Source organism: Erythrolamprus reginae, chromosome 6 (assembly GCF_031021105.1).
Source record: "Erythrolamprus reginae isolate rEryReg1 chromosome 6, rEryReg1.hap1, whole genome shotgun sequence".
In the NCBI taxonomy this organism is placed as follows: domain Eukaryota; kingdom Metazoa; phylum Chordata; class Lepidosauria; order Squamata; family Dipsadidae; genus Erythrolamprus; species Erythrolamprus reginae.
Window position 1 is genome coordinate 64,097,196 of NC_091955.1, and position 14,793 is coordinate 64,111,988.

General features: G+C 36.6%; 1 protein-coding gene across 1 annotated transcript in view; it reads right to left on the bottom strand.

The window, feature by feature from the left end:
* Positions 1 to 14,793, bottom strand: part of EP300 (E1A binding protein p300) — an 88,912-nt gene that overhangs the window by 47,137 nt on the left and 26,982 nt on the right. The window contains exons 3-7 of the mRNA XM_070756061.1: positions 9,205 to 9,381; positions 4,625 to 4,880; positions 2,883 to 2,996; positions 851 to 1,087; positions 254 to 347 (exon numbers count right to left, since the gene is read on the bottom strand). Coding sequence (XP_070612162.1) covers positions 254 to 347; positions 851 to 1,087; positions 2,883 to 2,996; positions 4,625 to 4,880; positions 9,205 to 9,381 — 878 coding nt within the window. The remainder of the gene's footprint in view (positions 1 to 253; positions 348 to 850; positions 1,088 to 2,882; positions 2,997 to 4,624; positions 4,881 to 9,204; positions 9,382 to 14,793) is intronic.

Below are 14,793 nucleotides of genomic sequence, written 5' to 3' on the forward strand. Positions count from 1 at the left end.
CTACTTCTACGTCCAATACTCAGATCATGTTATATTTAGGATAATTTTTAACCAATTTAGAATGTATTAGCTGTAGCCTAACCAGAAAAAGAAAAGGAAAAAAAGCAATGCATTTCCAGGCCCAAGTTAGGATAATGGAATCAATCTGTAAAGTTTCTTATTGATGCTAAATTAACCTGAAAAAATTTCAACTATAGCAACCATCCATCTTTACTAATTTTATAGTTTATAAATTAAATTAAAGTAATCTTACTTTTGAGAATTTACAGCTGAATGCAACATTGCATCTGATAGCAGATTCTGAGGTTGAACTCCAACTCCTCCATTCACTCCCATAGGATTAGCACCTATAGAGGAAAAACAAAACAGAACCCAAATATTATAATTAATTCTTTACTATGTTGTTTTACAAAAAGCAAAGCCTTGATGTTTATTAGTTTATATTATACCTGTACAACGTAAGAATCCATTCCTGATTTTTATAAAACTTAAAACATATTCAAAGTTTGTAACATTTACATCAAATAGTTATCATTACTAGAGAAATCTCCTTCATGAGAAAATACAGTAGGATTCTTAAGGGAGACCTAGTAAATTGCTGAGACTACAGGCACATCAAGCAAAAATTACAGTCATACTTCCAAGATGGGCCCTCCCCTTAGGAATATGCATCAATAATTACGTTTTTTTTAAAGGTATCAAATTTTAATATATTTTTTTTCACTTTTTGTAATAATTTTCTAATAATTTAAATTTATTTTGGCACTTCAGAGAGAAATGCTCATCAATAAGATAAAGACAGTGTTATATATGGGATAGGAGACATATATTTTGTCTTTTGTGAACTTACTTGTGGGATTCATGGGGCGAAGCCCCTGTGGTGACTGTCCTTGCTGCTGACTTTTCACTTGAGCCTGTGTCTGCGTTGGCATCTGATTCCCTTGATATGTCAGCCCCAGAGCTGCATAAGCTCTTTCAATAGAGCTGGGGTCAATCTGGTTAGTAGCATTTATGTTGGGTGTTGTCTGCTGTCCAACTCCCACAGAACCAGAATTTCCAATTCCTACTGCAGCACCACCTAATAATGCTAGAAGCAATAAAAACACAAATATGGAGATGTGATTAAAAAACCTAGCTGAATTGACATTAATCCATATTTTAAAATAAACATCAAAAACCATATAGAGTATTATATTAAAATCAAATATGCCACATTATACAGGTAGTCAACTTATGACAACAATTGAGTCCAAAAGTTATGTTGCTAAGTGAGAAAATTAAGTGAGTTTGCTTTATTTTGTAACTTTTTTCACCATATTTGTTAAGTGAATCACTGCAGTTCTTAAATTAGTAACATGGTTAAGTGAATCTGGCTTTCCTTTTGATTTTGCTTGTCATAAGATGCAAAAGGGGACCACACAACTCCAGGACACTGTAACTATCATAAATGTGATTTAGCTGCCAAGCATCTGAATATAAATCATGTGACCAGGGAGTTGCTATAATGGTCGTAAATGTGAAAAATGATAATAAGTTGCTTTGCTGAAAGCAATGTAACTTTGAACAGTCACTAAATGAACTGTTGTAAGTCAAGGTCTACCTGTATTTTGGAAAGAATCAGGACATCAACAAATTATTGAGATATGTACCCTATTTATATGAAGAACATAATTTTGCGGGATTTTTTTAAATCATTAATCAGGATTTCAGACTCAAGTGAGAATTTTTTCTCTGATTTTATTACATTGATTTAATTTCCAAATTAGAGACAAGCCTAGTCAAAAGAGCTCTCTAAAAAACCAATTCATATGACATAAATTTTGCTCTCTGTAATGATTCATTAGACCTGCTTACATGGCAAGTGAAAAGATGGAACAGAAGTGTCCCCAAAATAACTATGAAATCAGGAAATACTAATCATTGTAGCTGTTAAAGGCTCCCCCCCACCAATGAATGCCATTTTAAAGCAAAAATGGAGCCATCGAAACTCATTAAAATTAAGTTTTCATAAAATAATTTTGTGCTCATTTTATAAACACCCTGCATTCTTACTATTTTAAAATTATTACATACTCAATATGCCAATTATTCAGCTTGATCAAGAGTTAGGTAGAGGAGAGGCAAGGAAAAAATAGAAAAATAAAAGCCCAACTATGAGGAATGCATGGTATGTACCTTTCATCAATGAAGAAATATTGATTTACTAAAATGTCACTCCTGCGGGCACTGAAAAAGCTAAATATATTACTTTCTTAATGAGACATAACATAACCTGGCATACTGGTTGTTCTTATCCAAATAAAGTCATTAATTAAATGACTGCATTTGTAACTGAGGAACTCATTTTAAGGATTTTTTGTTCTGAAAGCTTTTGTGGACTTTTCTATGTGCTATTTCTCTGCAAAGGCTGCAATACATGGAAAGAAACTAAAACATGAGTAGGCATCTTTAATTACATTCTAAGTGATTAGTGTCCTAGGAGGCAGCACATAAATTAATGCAATAAACAGAAATACATCTTTTGATACACTGTCCTATAAACTGGATTTCTTCAAGGGCTGGTTCAGCAGTGTAGTTCTCTGTGGGCCGGCTGAGGGAGGGAGATGGGATGGACACCTTCTGCAGCACCCTCTGCCCCATTTTGGCTGCCAGAGGTACCGCCGGCTGGTACTTAGCTATTTCCAGGCTGGCTGGCCTGCAGGCCTTCGCTTTGACACGCCTGCTACAAAAGACTGTCAGTCTCAGGCATCTTACCTTGCACAACATTGTAAAAAAAGATAGCTATGACATTACAGTATATATAAGTATAAGATTCTGATTTTGTTAATAGCCTAACAATGGCATTATTACAATAAATATAAAGGGTGTAAAGGACTTCTTACATTGTTGATTTCTTTTATCCCCAGCATTTTTAAGAGGAAGACACACAGGACAATCATGCCGGGTACAATTCTTCCAGTGAGATATGATTTGTCGTGAAGATGCACAATGAGCCACTAAAAGAAAGTTTTAAAAAAACATTTGTGACTTGGACAAACCTAAACGTTTCTTGAACTACCTATACAAATTGCTGTTGATTCTTAGAAATAAAACGATTGGTACAATATAATTTCAACTTTTAAAACATGTAGGCTCCTAGAATTAGAAAATCTATCTCTCTTGTGACCATTAAAATATTTGTTGATTCATTCCAGCCAAGCACAGGTTATAGTTGCAGGACATATTGTAATAAATCATTTAGACCATTCTTTTTACTGGCATATTAGAAACGAAGGTGCTTACTAAACTTTCAGTGCATTAATAACTTTGATCTCAAGAGGCACTGTGGCTCAGTGGTTTAAAGACACTGGATTTGCCGGGTGGGAAAGATCGTCTCTCTGTACTCCAGCAGTTAGAGCCCTAGCACTGTGTGATGGAGTGAGTTGTTGTTATTTGCCTCAGCTTCTATCAACATAGCAGTTCAAAATCATGCAAAATACAAATGGATACGTAGGTACCACTCTGATGGAAAGCTAACGACGCTTTGTGAAATAGCAAGAAACCAACTAACGCTGGACTTGTTTGAATGCGAGGCAAATTCAGTGGGGAAAATCTCCATATGATGCTTGCACAGAACACTGTTATACACTCTGTGGGTGGAGCTACTTCACTCCCTGCAGTGTATCCTGGATCAACTAAACAAACTAGCAATCCTAGACAGTCGAACTATTCTGTACTAACATTGTAGATTCCCTGGCTCTCAATGTAAAAACACCATATGCTAAATAAATCAATACATACGATCTCAAATTCATCATTCTATTAAATACTAGAACTACAAACCAGTTTTCATTTCAGCAGTATAATATAATCTGAGCAAAGGCAAGCAGTTTTATTGTTGCTCATGTTAAATAAGTTTAACATAAATCCTTGCTGACTTCCATCAAATCCTCCAAAGTACTAACATTAGATTAAGATCTACCATATTTTTTGGACTATAAAATGCACCTAAATTTACAGGAGGAAAACAAGAAAAAATTAGTTTTGGGTTTCTGCGCATCGTATTTTTGCCCTCCCCAGTCCCCAGAAGAACTCTGCAGTGCTCCACACATCCGATTTTCACAAGAAACGGGCATGCCCCACACCCTCCTTGCCTTTCGTAAGCTACTTAAAACCCACCTCCGCCGCCAGGCATGGGGGAATTGAGATACTCTTTCTCCCTAGCCTTTACAATTTTATGCATGGCATGTCTGTATGTATGTTTGGTTTTTATATTAATGGGTTTTTAATCGTTTTTAGTATTGGATTATTATTGTACGCTGTCTTATTATTGCTGTTAGCTGCCCCGAGTCTCCGGAGAGGGGCGGCATACAAATCCAACAAATAAATAAAATAAATGTTCTGGAAGCCGGTGTGGGTGGGTGGAGAGGGTATGAAAACACAACACACAGAGGAGTTGGGAAGCCCCCCCCCCCAAAAAAGGGTCCGTATTCTGCCTATAAGATTCACCTAAATTTTTACCCACTTTGGGGGTGGGTGGGGAAGAAGTTGTGTCTTATACTCCAAAAAAATATGGTAATTTCTGCCAATCTCTGCTGTACAGAGCATGATCACAAGTATATAGAAAATCAAATGTTGCACTTACCCTGACAGGATTTTCCAGCCTGGCAATGTGTCATGTGGTTGAGGACATTCTTCATGGTTCGACAGTGAGGGAGGTTACACTGTCGTACTTCTCCATTTGCTTGCTCCCTCCGCTGGCATTTGTGAGCATGCAAGAGGAGAACAAGTTGTTGCTGTATAAGCTTGCGTTTTTCTGGATCTGCTGTAGGTGCTCCTGAGCCCATAGCAGTTGATACCATACTAGCCTGCTGAACTGAAGGAGTCTGCTGCTGCTGACACTATCAAAAGGAGACAAAGCATTTCTGAGTTCAGCAAAAATAGGAAAAGTGATTTTTTAAAAGTCTCTTCCTAGAGCTTAGCTTGGAGGAACCATGACTATTATTTTAAACACAAACCAGAAAGAAGTTAAGTTTCTCAAGAAGTTGGTTCTACAAGACGAAAACTGCTATTTGGTTTTGAATTCCCCACTACATATAATCCTTTAGATTACGCTCGCAGAATCCCAATTTATTATCACCTTCACAAAACAGTACCTCATGTAAAATGATTTCATTACTAGATCAATCTCATTACTAAAATTAGTTGCAGTCTTTGATAACCAACATAGAAATATATCATCTTTTCATATGGAGCAACACAAATACTGAATTATAGTATCACTGAAAATAGATAAATGAAAGTGGGTCTTTTCAGCATAAAACTTCTGAAATACTAGATGGACTATAGAAAACATCAGTTCAGCACTAGCCTGCATAATTTTTGTGCAACTTTTATTACCAATTTTAAGGATCTCCCTTAAGCACAGATCAGTAAGAAATAATGACATAAATAGGGCAATTTTTTCAAAGTTGATCCTGAACTATCTGAAGTATCACACATAGTGTAATACTGACTCTTGAAGTCACTATGCATGACTCCTTCAAGCATGACAACCACAGTAGAGTTTTCATATGAGATAAAAGAGGAAAACTGTTAAAAACTGGAGAACAAAAAAAATGCTGAAGAAGAAATGCAGTTATGTAAGAATATTTTAGTCTTAAAAGGAGATGAGGGCTGAGACAGAAACTCAAGATTGCCCCAAAACTATCAAGATTACACCTACAACCATACAATTGTAGTAGTTATTATGGACTTTGTTGCTGACCGACTTAACTCAAAGAGCTGACATCAATACAAGGAACAAGTCTATAAATTGTATTTACATGATTTAATGTAATGTAATTCTATTGCTTTTGTCTTCATCTCCACTCTTGTGAGTTATTCTAAACAAATCTTTTCCTTGAAATCAGTTTGGTTAGTCAAATAGATAAATGTCAGCTGCACTTTAGGAAATGGTTAAGTAGCCTTTTCTTTTAAGCTAAATTGGTAACTTAATGAAGTCAAAGCAACTTATTTATACCACTACCACCTAAGATATTAATTCTGATGCCTGTTCAGAGTTACTTGAAAGTAAAAGGACCCTAAACAATCTTTCCATCAAGACAAGACACCTACTCTACAGTATCTTGCTTTGCTTCCTTTCCTGACCCTGACAATCAAGCTTGTTCAATCAGCTCCAATATGCATGTATGTGCTGGCCAGCTGATTTTTGGCTCGCACAGATGATCTGGGAGGGCGTTTCTGGCTTCTAGAGAGCCTCCAGGAGGATAGTGGAGGTCGTTTTTACCCTTCCTGGCTCCAGGGAAAGGCTTTGGAGCCTAGGAAGGGAGAAACACAAGCCCATTGGGCCCACCAGAAGTTGGGAAACAGGCAGTTTCTAGCCTCCATGGGGCCTTCAGGGAGTGGGGGAAGCATTTTTGCCCTCCCCAGGCATTGAGTTATTGGTGTGGGCACTTGCACATGTGTGATAGCACGTATGCATGCTTTTTCGGCATCCGAGGAAAAAAAGGTTCACCATCACTGCTCTAGGTAAAGAGGAGAGGCCAAATGGAAGCGTCCTATACTGGTAGAGAATGGCTGCATAGCTGAATCTAAGGTATTGCCGATGTAAGGGCAGAATAGGTATATGCAGGTAGGCTTCCATTAAGTCAACTGAGAGGAGGAAGTTGCTATTCCTTACGCTCACAAGAATTGATTGAAGCAATTGCATTTTGAACAGTCTATATACTAGATAACGGTTCAATCTTTTAAGTACAAGAATAGCTCTCCACCCACCCGAGGTTTTGGGAACCACAAAAAGAAGTGAGTGGAATCTCTGCTCAAGTTGGCCCTCTGGGACCTGCTGGATAGTTCAAATCTCCAGCAGGTGCTATGTGGCTGGATCCATGAGGGCCTTCTTTGAAGCGTCTTATGAAACTGGGAGAGCAGATAAAAAAGTTCAGGGGGTTGGAGAGGAATTCCAGGGAGGAGCCTGATCTTGCTGTCTCCCTGTCTGTTGAATTTGATCAGTGGAGCGTGATAGCTCCTATGACAGACTGAGGAGCAGAAGCCCCAATGATCAGCAGCAATGTGACAATACCAGGTCAGGCACAATGTTTAATTTTGCGCTCTTGGCTAGAGCCTTAGCTCTGAGCCTAAATCAAGCCAGTGACTCTACCAGATAGAATGGGAGTCAGTTGGGTAATTAACTCACAGATTGAAGGTCAGAAATTTCCTATAGAATTCAGAAGTTGAAAACCAGGAACAGGAGAAATTTTGATATATCTGTCCAGTCTGAAGACTGAGTCAAAAACTGGGAAGCCCTAGCAATAGAGGCGTGGCATTTCAGCTCTGACAGACAACAGAACAGGCCAACCAACAGAACAGATGAGGTCCACCCATTCCTGGATGCTATCTCTACCCTCTATGGAGAATATGAATGACATAATACAGCCATTTACACCTGTGAAGATCATCAATGTATAGGCCACAACTCTCCACATTCTCAAATTATGTTTCTGGAGGATCGTAGGGTAAGAGCCTTTAAAATACACACTAACTGAAATTTTCAAGCTATACACAAAAACATATTCCCAGAACTAGTACCTTTTCCCTCCTACTCCAAAATACATAAAGCTGCAATGATTTATTTTATGGGCAGCATGATTTTTTAAATTAAGAATTAGTTAGGCTTTTCTTATAGGGTCCCTATAGCAATTTTTTACATCTAGTCCTTTATATTCACTATCACCATTAATGGCCTTTCATATTCACTCAACACATTGCTCTTATGGTTGCTATCATTTTTCCCCAGGCTACTGTTGTTGCTATCACATCCTTTAAACTTCCTAATTTACAGCCTCAACTTTACTCTACAAATACCATACATATTATATTTCTCCAACTATTAATCTTTCCTCTGTTCATTTTCTCCAGTGAAGGTCACTCACTCTCTTTCAGTTTCTCCTATCCTGGAAAAGTTTCTATTTCTTATATTTTAAGAATCATCATTGCTCTACTCTATAAACATCCCCACACAGAGTATAATACCATCTCCATAGCGAGTTTCAATTAACAATGAAACTTATGGTAAGTGTTATATGCGTGCACACTAATCCAGCATCTTTTCTACTTGAAGATAATGAGATGAATAATGTTATATTGTTCCTCAACAGTTGTGTACACTTAAAACTAATTTTCAGCATAGTAATCTGAGTTATAGTAACCATAGTTTTAGTAATAAAGTTTTTCACATCATTTATATACAGTGTTCCCTCGATTTCCACGGGGGATGCGTTCCGAGACCGCCCGCGAAAGTCGCATTTCCACGAAGTAGAGATGCGGAAGTAAATACACTATTTTTGGCTATGGACAGTATCACAAGCCATCCCTTAACACTTTAAACCTCTAAATTACCATTTACCATTAACAACCATTTACTCACCTTTATTACTCGTACTCACCATTGAATAAGACAGTAATCCTGATATTTATAAACATAATTATTTATTAACAATAATTATTATTTTTTGTTCATTTGCAAAAATTATTAGTTTGGCGATGATGTATGACGTCATCGGGCGGGAAAAACCATGGTATAGGGAAAAAAACACGAAGTATTTTTTAATTAATATTTTTTGAAAAACCGTGGTATAGGCTATTCGCGAAGTTTGAACCCACGAAAATCGAGGGAACACTGTATTCCTAAATCATTACTACTTTAATTTGATTTTTGAAGGGGGGCAACTGGAACCTTGTTTAAGCCAAGTTAATGGCCTTTTAGGCTTCCTCGGTGTGAGTAGGCATTCACTTTTTGAATAGTAAGAATTATACGTCAAGGTTTGAGAGATGCTTGGGGGGGCATGGCCAAAAAAAGCTTGGGAACCAGTGGAATAGAGACTTGTGACTTCCAATGATGCTTAATGATACCTTCCAGCAGCCTCACCTGTGATTCAATGGTGCAATAAATTTGTATGTCAAAAATATGGCAAAAGATAGAGATATCAAGAGAAAACTGCTCAGAAGAAATGATAATTTAGTTGAAACATTCCTTTTTCTAAATCCAGTAATTAATTTCTAGTTAAGACTTCAAGAATAATTTAATTCCACTACTCCAACACATCTTTTCCTACTGTAATTTCAGAGACAGTGTAGTGATAATATAGCTTGTAAACCATTAGCACAGAAATATTGCAATATTCTGATTTAATTGTAAAAGAATTTTCTACTAAAATTACTACTTACCATGTTAGGCATAACAGGAGCAGGCACTGGTTTCTTGTCCATAGGAAACTGTGGCAAACTGTTAGGTAATATCGGCTTGCTTTGCATCTGGGGACCGAGTCCACTGGCTCCAATTGGCTGCCCAGTGTTTTGGCTATATGGCGGGACATAAGGATTGGGGTTGTTCATCATTCCCATCTAAAAATTAAGAAAAAAAGTGATAGATCAGGTAAGGATTTTTAATTTTGACTTTCATGGAATATAAAGCAAGTATGAATATTTTAATGTCAAAATCTATTTTAATGTAATGCAGGGGTGTCAAATTCAAGACCTGGGGGCTGGAATTGGCCTGCCGGGCCACCCTTAAAGCAACAAAGGACCAGCCTGCCCTCTGCCAGTACAAACTGCAGGCACCCCTCCCGAGCTCCATTTTCACAGAGGGTTACAGGATGCCATTTTCATTGGCAGAGGGTTGCAGGAAGCAGTTGCAGCTGAAAACTGAGCCTGAGAAGATTGCGAGCAGCCCTCCCAAGCTCCAGTTTTGTTGCCAGAGGGTTTCAGGAGGCCAATGTAGCCGAAAACAGAGCTTGGGAGCCCGTTTTTGCTGGCAGAGTACTCGGGCCACCTCAGGCATTCCCGACATGAGTGACATTGAGCTGTCCATGGCCCTCAGCCTCCCCCAAGGTCAAACACAAACCTGATGTGGCACCCAATGAAATTGAGTTTGACACCCCTGATGTAGTGCAATATACTTAGACTAGCCATATCTCTATCTCCTTCCCATCTTTTCATGAATGCTATTCTAAGAAGGAATACTTTAAAAAAAAAATAAAAAAAGCAAAACCATTCATTAGTATTAATGATAATATAGTTCATTTCTAGTTCATTCTGATAAGTTTCCCTTCAGATAATTAAACATTAAATATAATTTTAATTACTATCATTCACATTGAATATAAAGAGTTAATAACTGGATGTGTATTTGTATGTGATTCAGTTTGTTATACTCTAAAGTCAGAGGAACCTCTCCCTGAGAGAAGAAACTCTGTTAGACTGAGCCAATCTGCTTGGGTATTGAAAACCCTGGAGATATGATCTTCTGAAAGGGAGAGCAGCTGCACCTCTGCCCACAGACCCAGTTTCAGTGCCTTCTGCATCAGAGTCCACAACTGGGTACTGCCCTGACAATTGATATGGTCCTTCGTCGAGATACTGTTCGTAAGAACTAGGACATGGTGGCCAATTAATAAGTTCTCAAAGAGCTTGAGGGCCAAGACCACTGCCCGAAGTGCCAGCCAGTTGATGAAAGTTATGGACTCTGGCTGTGACTACCAGCCCTGTGCTATCTGGCCTTACGAGTGTGTGTTTTCACGTCTTTGAAACCAACGCAGAGCAAAGTGTGGTGTTTCACTTCATGGAAGAAGAAGGGGTGTGAAGTTTCTTAAAGACTACCCGGTTGCTTTGGGAAGAGTGCTCTTTGCAATACAGAAAGAGTGCTCAGTTTATTTTGAATTTTGTGATAAAGAACATTGTTTTGAATTTTCAAACGTGTGTGTGTCTGAAATTTGTATCCTTGAATTTTTGGGAGGCTCCTACCAGAGAGTCCGGCAGAACACCCAGGAGGGCAGATCCAGCAAAAAGTAACAGACTCGATTCTCATGCTGAATGGACGAGGACAACCCATTCTCAATGATGGCTCCACCCAGGAAGGAGAAACGATTGGCCCCCATTTTGACCTTCTTTTGCACAGCCCTGAAGACTTGATTTTGCTAGCAGGCCAAAGGAACCCATCAAGTGGCTTGTATGACTGCTTATTGCTGTCATAGGGGTGAGGTATCCCTTTTTATGGTTTTTAATGAGATTTTTATCTTTGTAAGCCATCCAAAATAATTGAAAAAGAGTTGTGTGACCATATGCATTTTCTTAAATAAATTTAATAAGATATTATTTGATAATAGATGGGGCTACAATAGCTCGTATGAATGAATGCAAAATAGCCAAAATATCTCTGTTTACAACCAGAGCAAGTAGATAACTGCATGAATAAATAGGGGGAAAATTAACTTTCATTACAACTTTTGGCATCATGCTCAATCCTGCCATCCACTTTCAGAAGCAAATGGAAGGAGCATGAACATCTGCAGCTGCAGATAACAGGGAAAACACCAGGAAAGCCCTAGTGTATAAATGGAATATAATGCACAGTTCTTTAGTTCTTATCACTATTTGCCCAAAAAATTATTATTTTTTTAAAAAAATAGTTTATTAATTTATTGAAAGAAAAAGGAAAGAAGAAAAAGAAAAAGGATATAAAGGGGGAAAGGGGAAAAGGTGTAAAACACATATCCATATGGCATAAGTAAAAAAAAAAGACTTATTACGTATTACTTGATACATATTAATATAAAATATTAAACTGTACCTAGTAAGATATTGCTTCTAATCAGGGTTTAAGTTATACAAATTCATATCAATTACCCATGTGAGTTTAAAGGTAAGTTAGTTGGTTTTATTGTATTATAGAGTAAGATAGATGATAGAAGATATGTGGAAAAGTAAAGTGGGATTTTGGGGGGGGGGGTGTTAAGAAGAGAGAAAGACCTGCAAGATAGCAGGCGTTGTTTACTTGACAACTTATTGATTTGTGGTGTATGGTGGGTGTATATGTTAAAAAGGAAAAGTTCTTGATTATAGATCAATATCAAAAGGATTAAATTCGGACAGTCTATGAAAATGAAGTCTATTTAGTATATTAAATTGTATGTGAACGGTATTAAGTTTTGGTTGTTGGTTTTTTTGTTTTTTGTTTTTGTATCCTGAGATGGAACTAATAATTCCATTTTCCAATTGCAATTGCTTCATTTTTTGTTATTGTTATTGTTAGACAACCATCGATACCACTTCTCCCAGGCCCTGTAGAACTCTGAATCGTTTTTATTTTGTAACTCCATGGTCATTTTAGATAATTCAGCACATTCCATAATTTTTGTGATGATGTTTAAAATGGTAGGGATATTTTCCTGTTTCCATTGCTGGGCATAGGTTATTCTAGCAGTTGTCAGTATTTGAATAATAAGATATCTGTCTTCTTTTGTGACTGTCTGTCGAAAGATGCCAAGCAAGAATAGTTCAGGTTTAGGTATGATTGTTATCGATATGGCTTGGTCTATGATTGTTTTGACATCTGACCAGAACTTTTTGGCAATTATACAGGTCCACCATAAATGATAATAGGTTCCTTGTAGTTTTTTACACTTCCAACAAGAAGATATATTAAGGTACATTTTTGATAGTCTAGCCGGTGGAAGATGCCACCTATAAATCATTTTAAGTAGATTTTCTTTGTATGATGTTTCGAGCATTGTTTTATAGTTGATTGTATATATTTTTTCCCATTCTGGGAGATTTATTATACACCCAAAATTTTGCACCCATGCAATCATACAGCCCTTTACTTGATCCTCTGTGGTGTCTTGTCTTAGTAAGTAGCTATATATTTTAGAGATCATTTTTGAATTGGATCCAGATAAGATTGCGTCGAGGGGATTAGTATTTTGAAAACCAAAAGTGTTTTTGTGTTGTTTGTATTTAGAGTTTATCTGCATGTAGGTAAACCAGTCTAGGGTTATTCCATTTTCATCTAGTTGTTGTTTTGTAAGTATATTGTCATTAAGATCAAGTAGTTGTGTGTAGGTTATGATTTTCGAGGGAGAGAAGATGGTTGGGTAGGTAAGGGATTCGTTGGGAGATATCCATTTCGGGATTGCGAGATAGTGGGGGTTTTTGATCTGGTACCATGTCGATATTAAAGCATTTCTTATGTAATGGTGTTTGAAATAGTTTGGAATTTTACTCAGTTCCATCGTTAAGAATGAGTGCCACCTGGACTGCAAATCAAAGCCCTCTAAAGTAAGTAATCTTGTGTTTTGGAGTGTTATCCAGTCTTTAATTTTCACCAGGATGGCGGCTTGATAATATAGATAAAAGTTAGGGAGGCCAAAGCCTCCTCTAGATCGATGATCTTGCAAATTTTTCAATTTTATTCTTGCCTTTTTTTTTTTGACCAAATGAATTTTCGTATTATCTTATGTAAATATTCAAAAAATGATTTGTTTAATTTAATTGGGGCTACTTGAAATAGATATATGTATCTAGGAAGAATGTTTGATTTGATTGTGGCAATCTTTCCCATCAGTGATAGTTTTAGTTTTGTCCATCTCTCTAAATCTTTTTGTACATCTTGTATAAGTTTATCAAAATTGTCTTTTTTTAGGTTACTGCAGTTCGATGAGATCCAGATACCTAGGTATTTATTTTTTTGACTATTTTTAGGTTAAGAATTTGTTCTAATAAAGTATTTTGTTGTTTTGTCATATTTTTAGTTATAATTTTAGTTTTGTCTACATTAATTTTAAGACCGGTTATTTCTCCGAATTTGTGACGTTCTTCTAATAAGATGTGAGCTGATTCCAGTGGGTCTTGAATTATGAATACTATGTCATCTGCGAAAGCTTGTAGTTTAAAATGTTCCCTTTTTATTTTGATTCCTTGAATTTGTGGGTTATTTCTTATATTCTTTAATAGAGTTTCTATTGCAAGTATAAAAATTAGGGGTGCAAGGGGACAGCCCTAGCGGACACCTCTCATTATTGCTATTTTTTCAGTAATGCATTTGTTGAAAAGTATTTTGGCAGACTGATGTGAGTATATAGATTTAATTAAGTTAGTAAAATTATCTCCAAATTTCATATGTTCTATTTGTGCTGTAAAATATTCCCAGTATAGGGAGTCAAAAGCCTTTTTTATATCTATGAATATAAGGGCCATTGATTTGTCAGAATTTTTATCATAGTACTCAAGAGTGTTGAGTATGGTCCTTGTATTTGAGGAGATATTTCTTGCTGGTAAAAATCCGTTTTGATCTGAATGAATTATGTTATTTAAAATCTTTTTGAAACGTTCTGCGTTTATTGTAGAGAATATTTTGTAATCGGTGTTTAGTAATGAAATAGGTCTGTAATTTTCAAGGTGTTTTTTGTCTTTATTTTCTTTCGGGATAATGGTTATATAGGCTTCAGGCCAGGTTTTGGGGAGTTTACCTTGTGTAAGGGCTTCATTGTAAATATCTAGCATGATAAGTTCTAACAGTTCCTGATGGTATTTATAAAATTCTGTGGGAATACCATCAGGTCCAGGAGTTTTATTGTTATGTTGTTTGCTGATAGCAAATTTAAGTTCTGTTAGAGTAATATTCTTATTTAGTTTAGTATTTTCTTCATCCGTTATCATTAAGGTTTCATTTTCAAGTAAGTATTCTCTAATTGCACAATTATCTATTGTATCTGTTTCATATAGTTCCTGGTAGAATTGTCTTATTATATGTTTTTTCTCTTTTGTGTTTGATTTTAATGTGCCTAAATTGTCGTAAAGAGATTCTATAGTTTTTTCAGCCTTTTGTTGTGCCAGTTTAAAAACTAGCCAAAGGCCCGGTTTGTTTCCTGATTCAAAGTTTATCTCCTTTAGTGTTTTAATTTTATCCGTAAGTTGTTGTTGTGTTGCTAGGTTTATTTCGTGTCTTATAGATTTAGTTTCCATTGAGGTCATTATGTC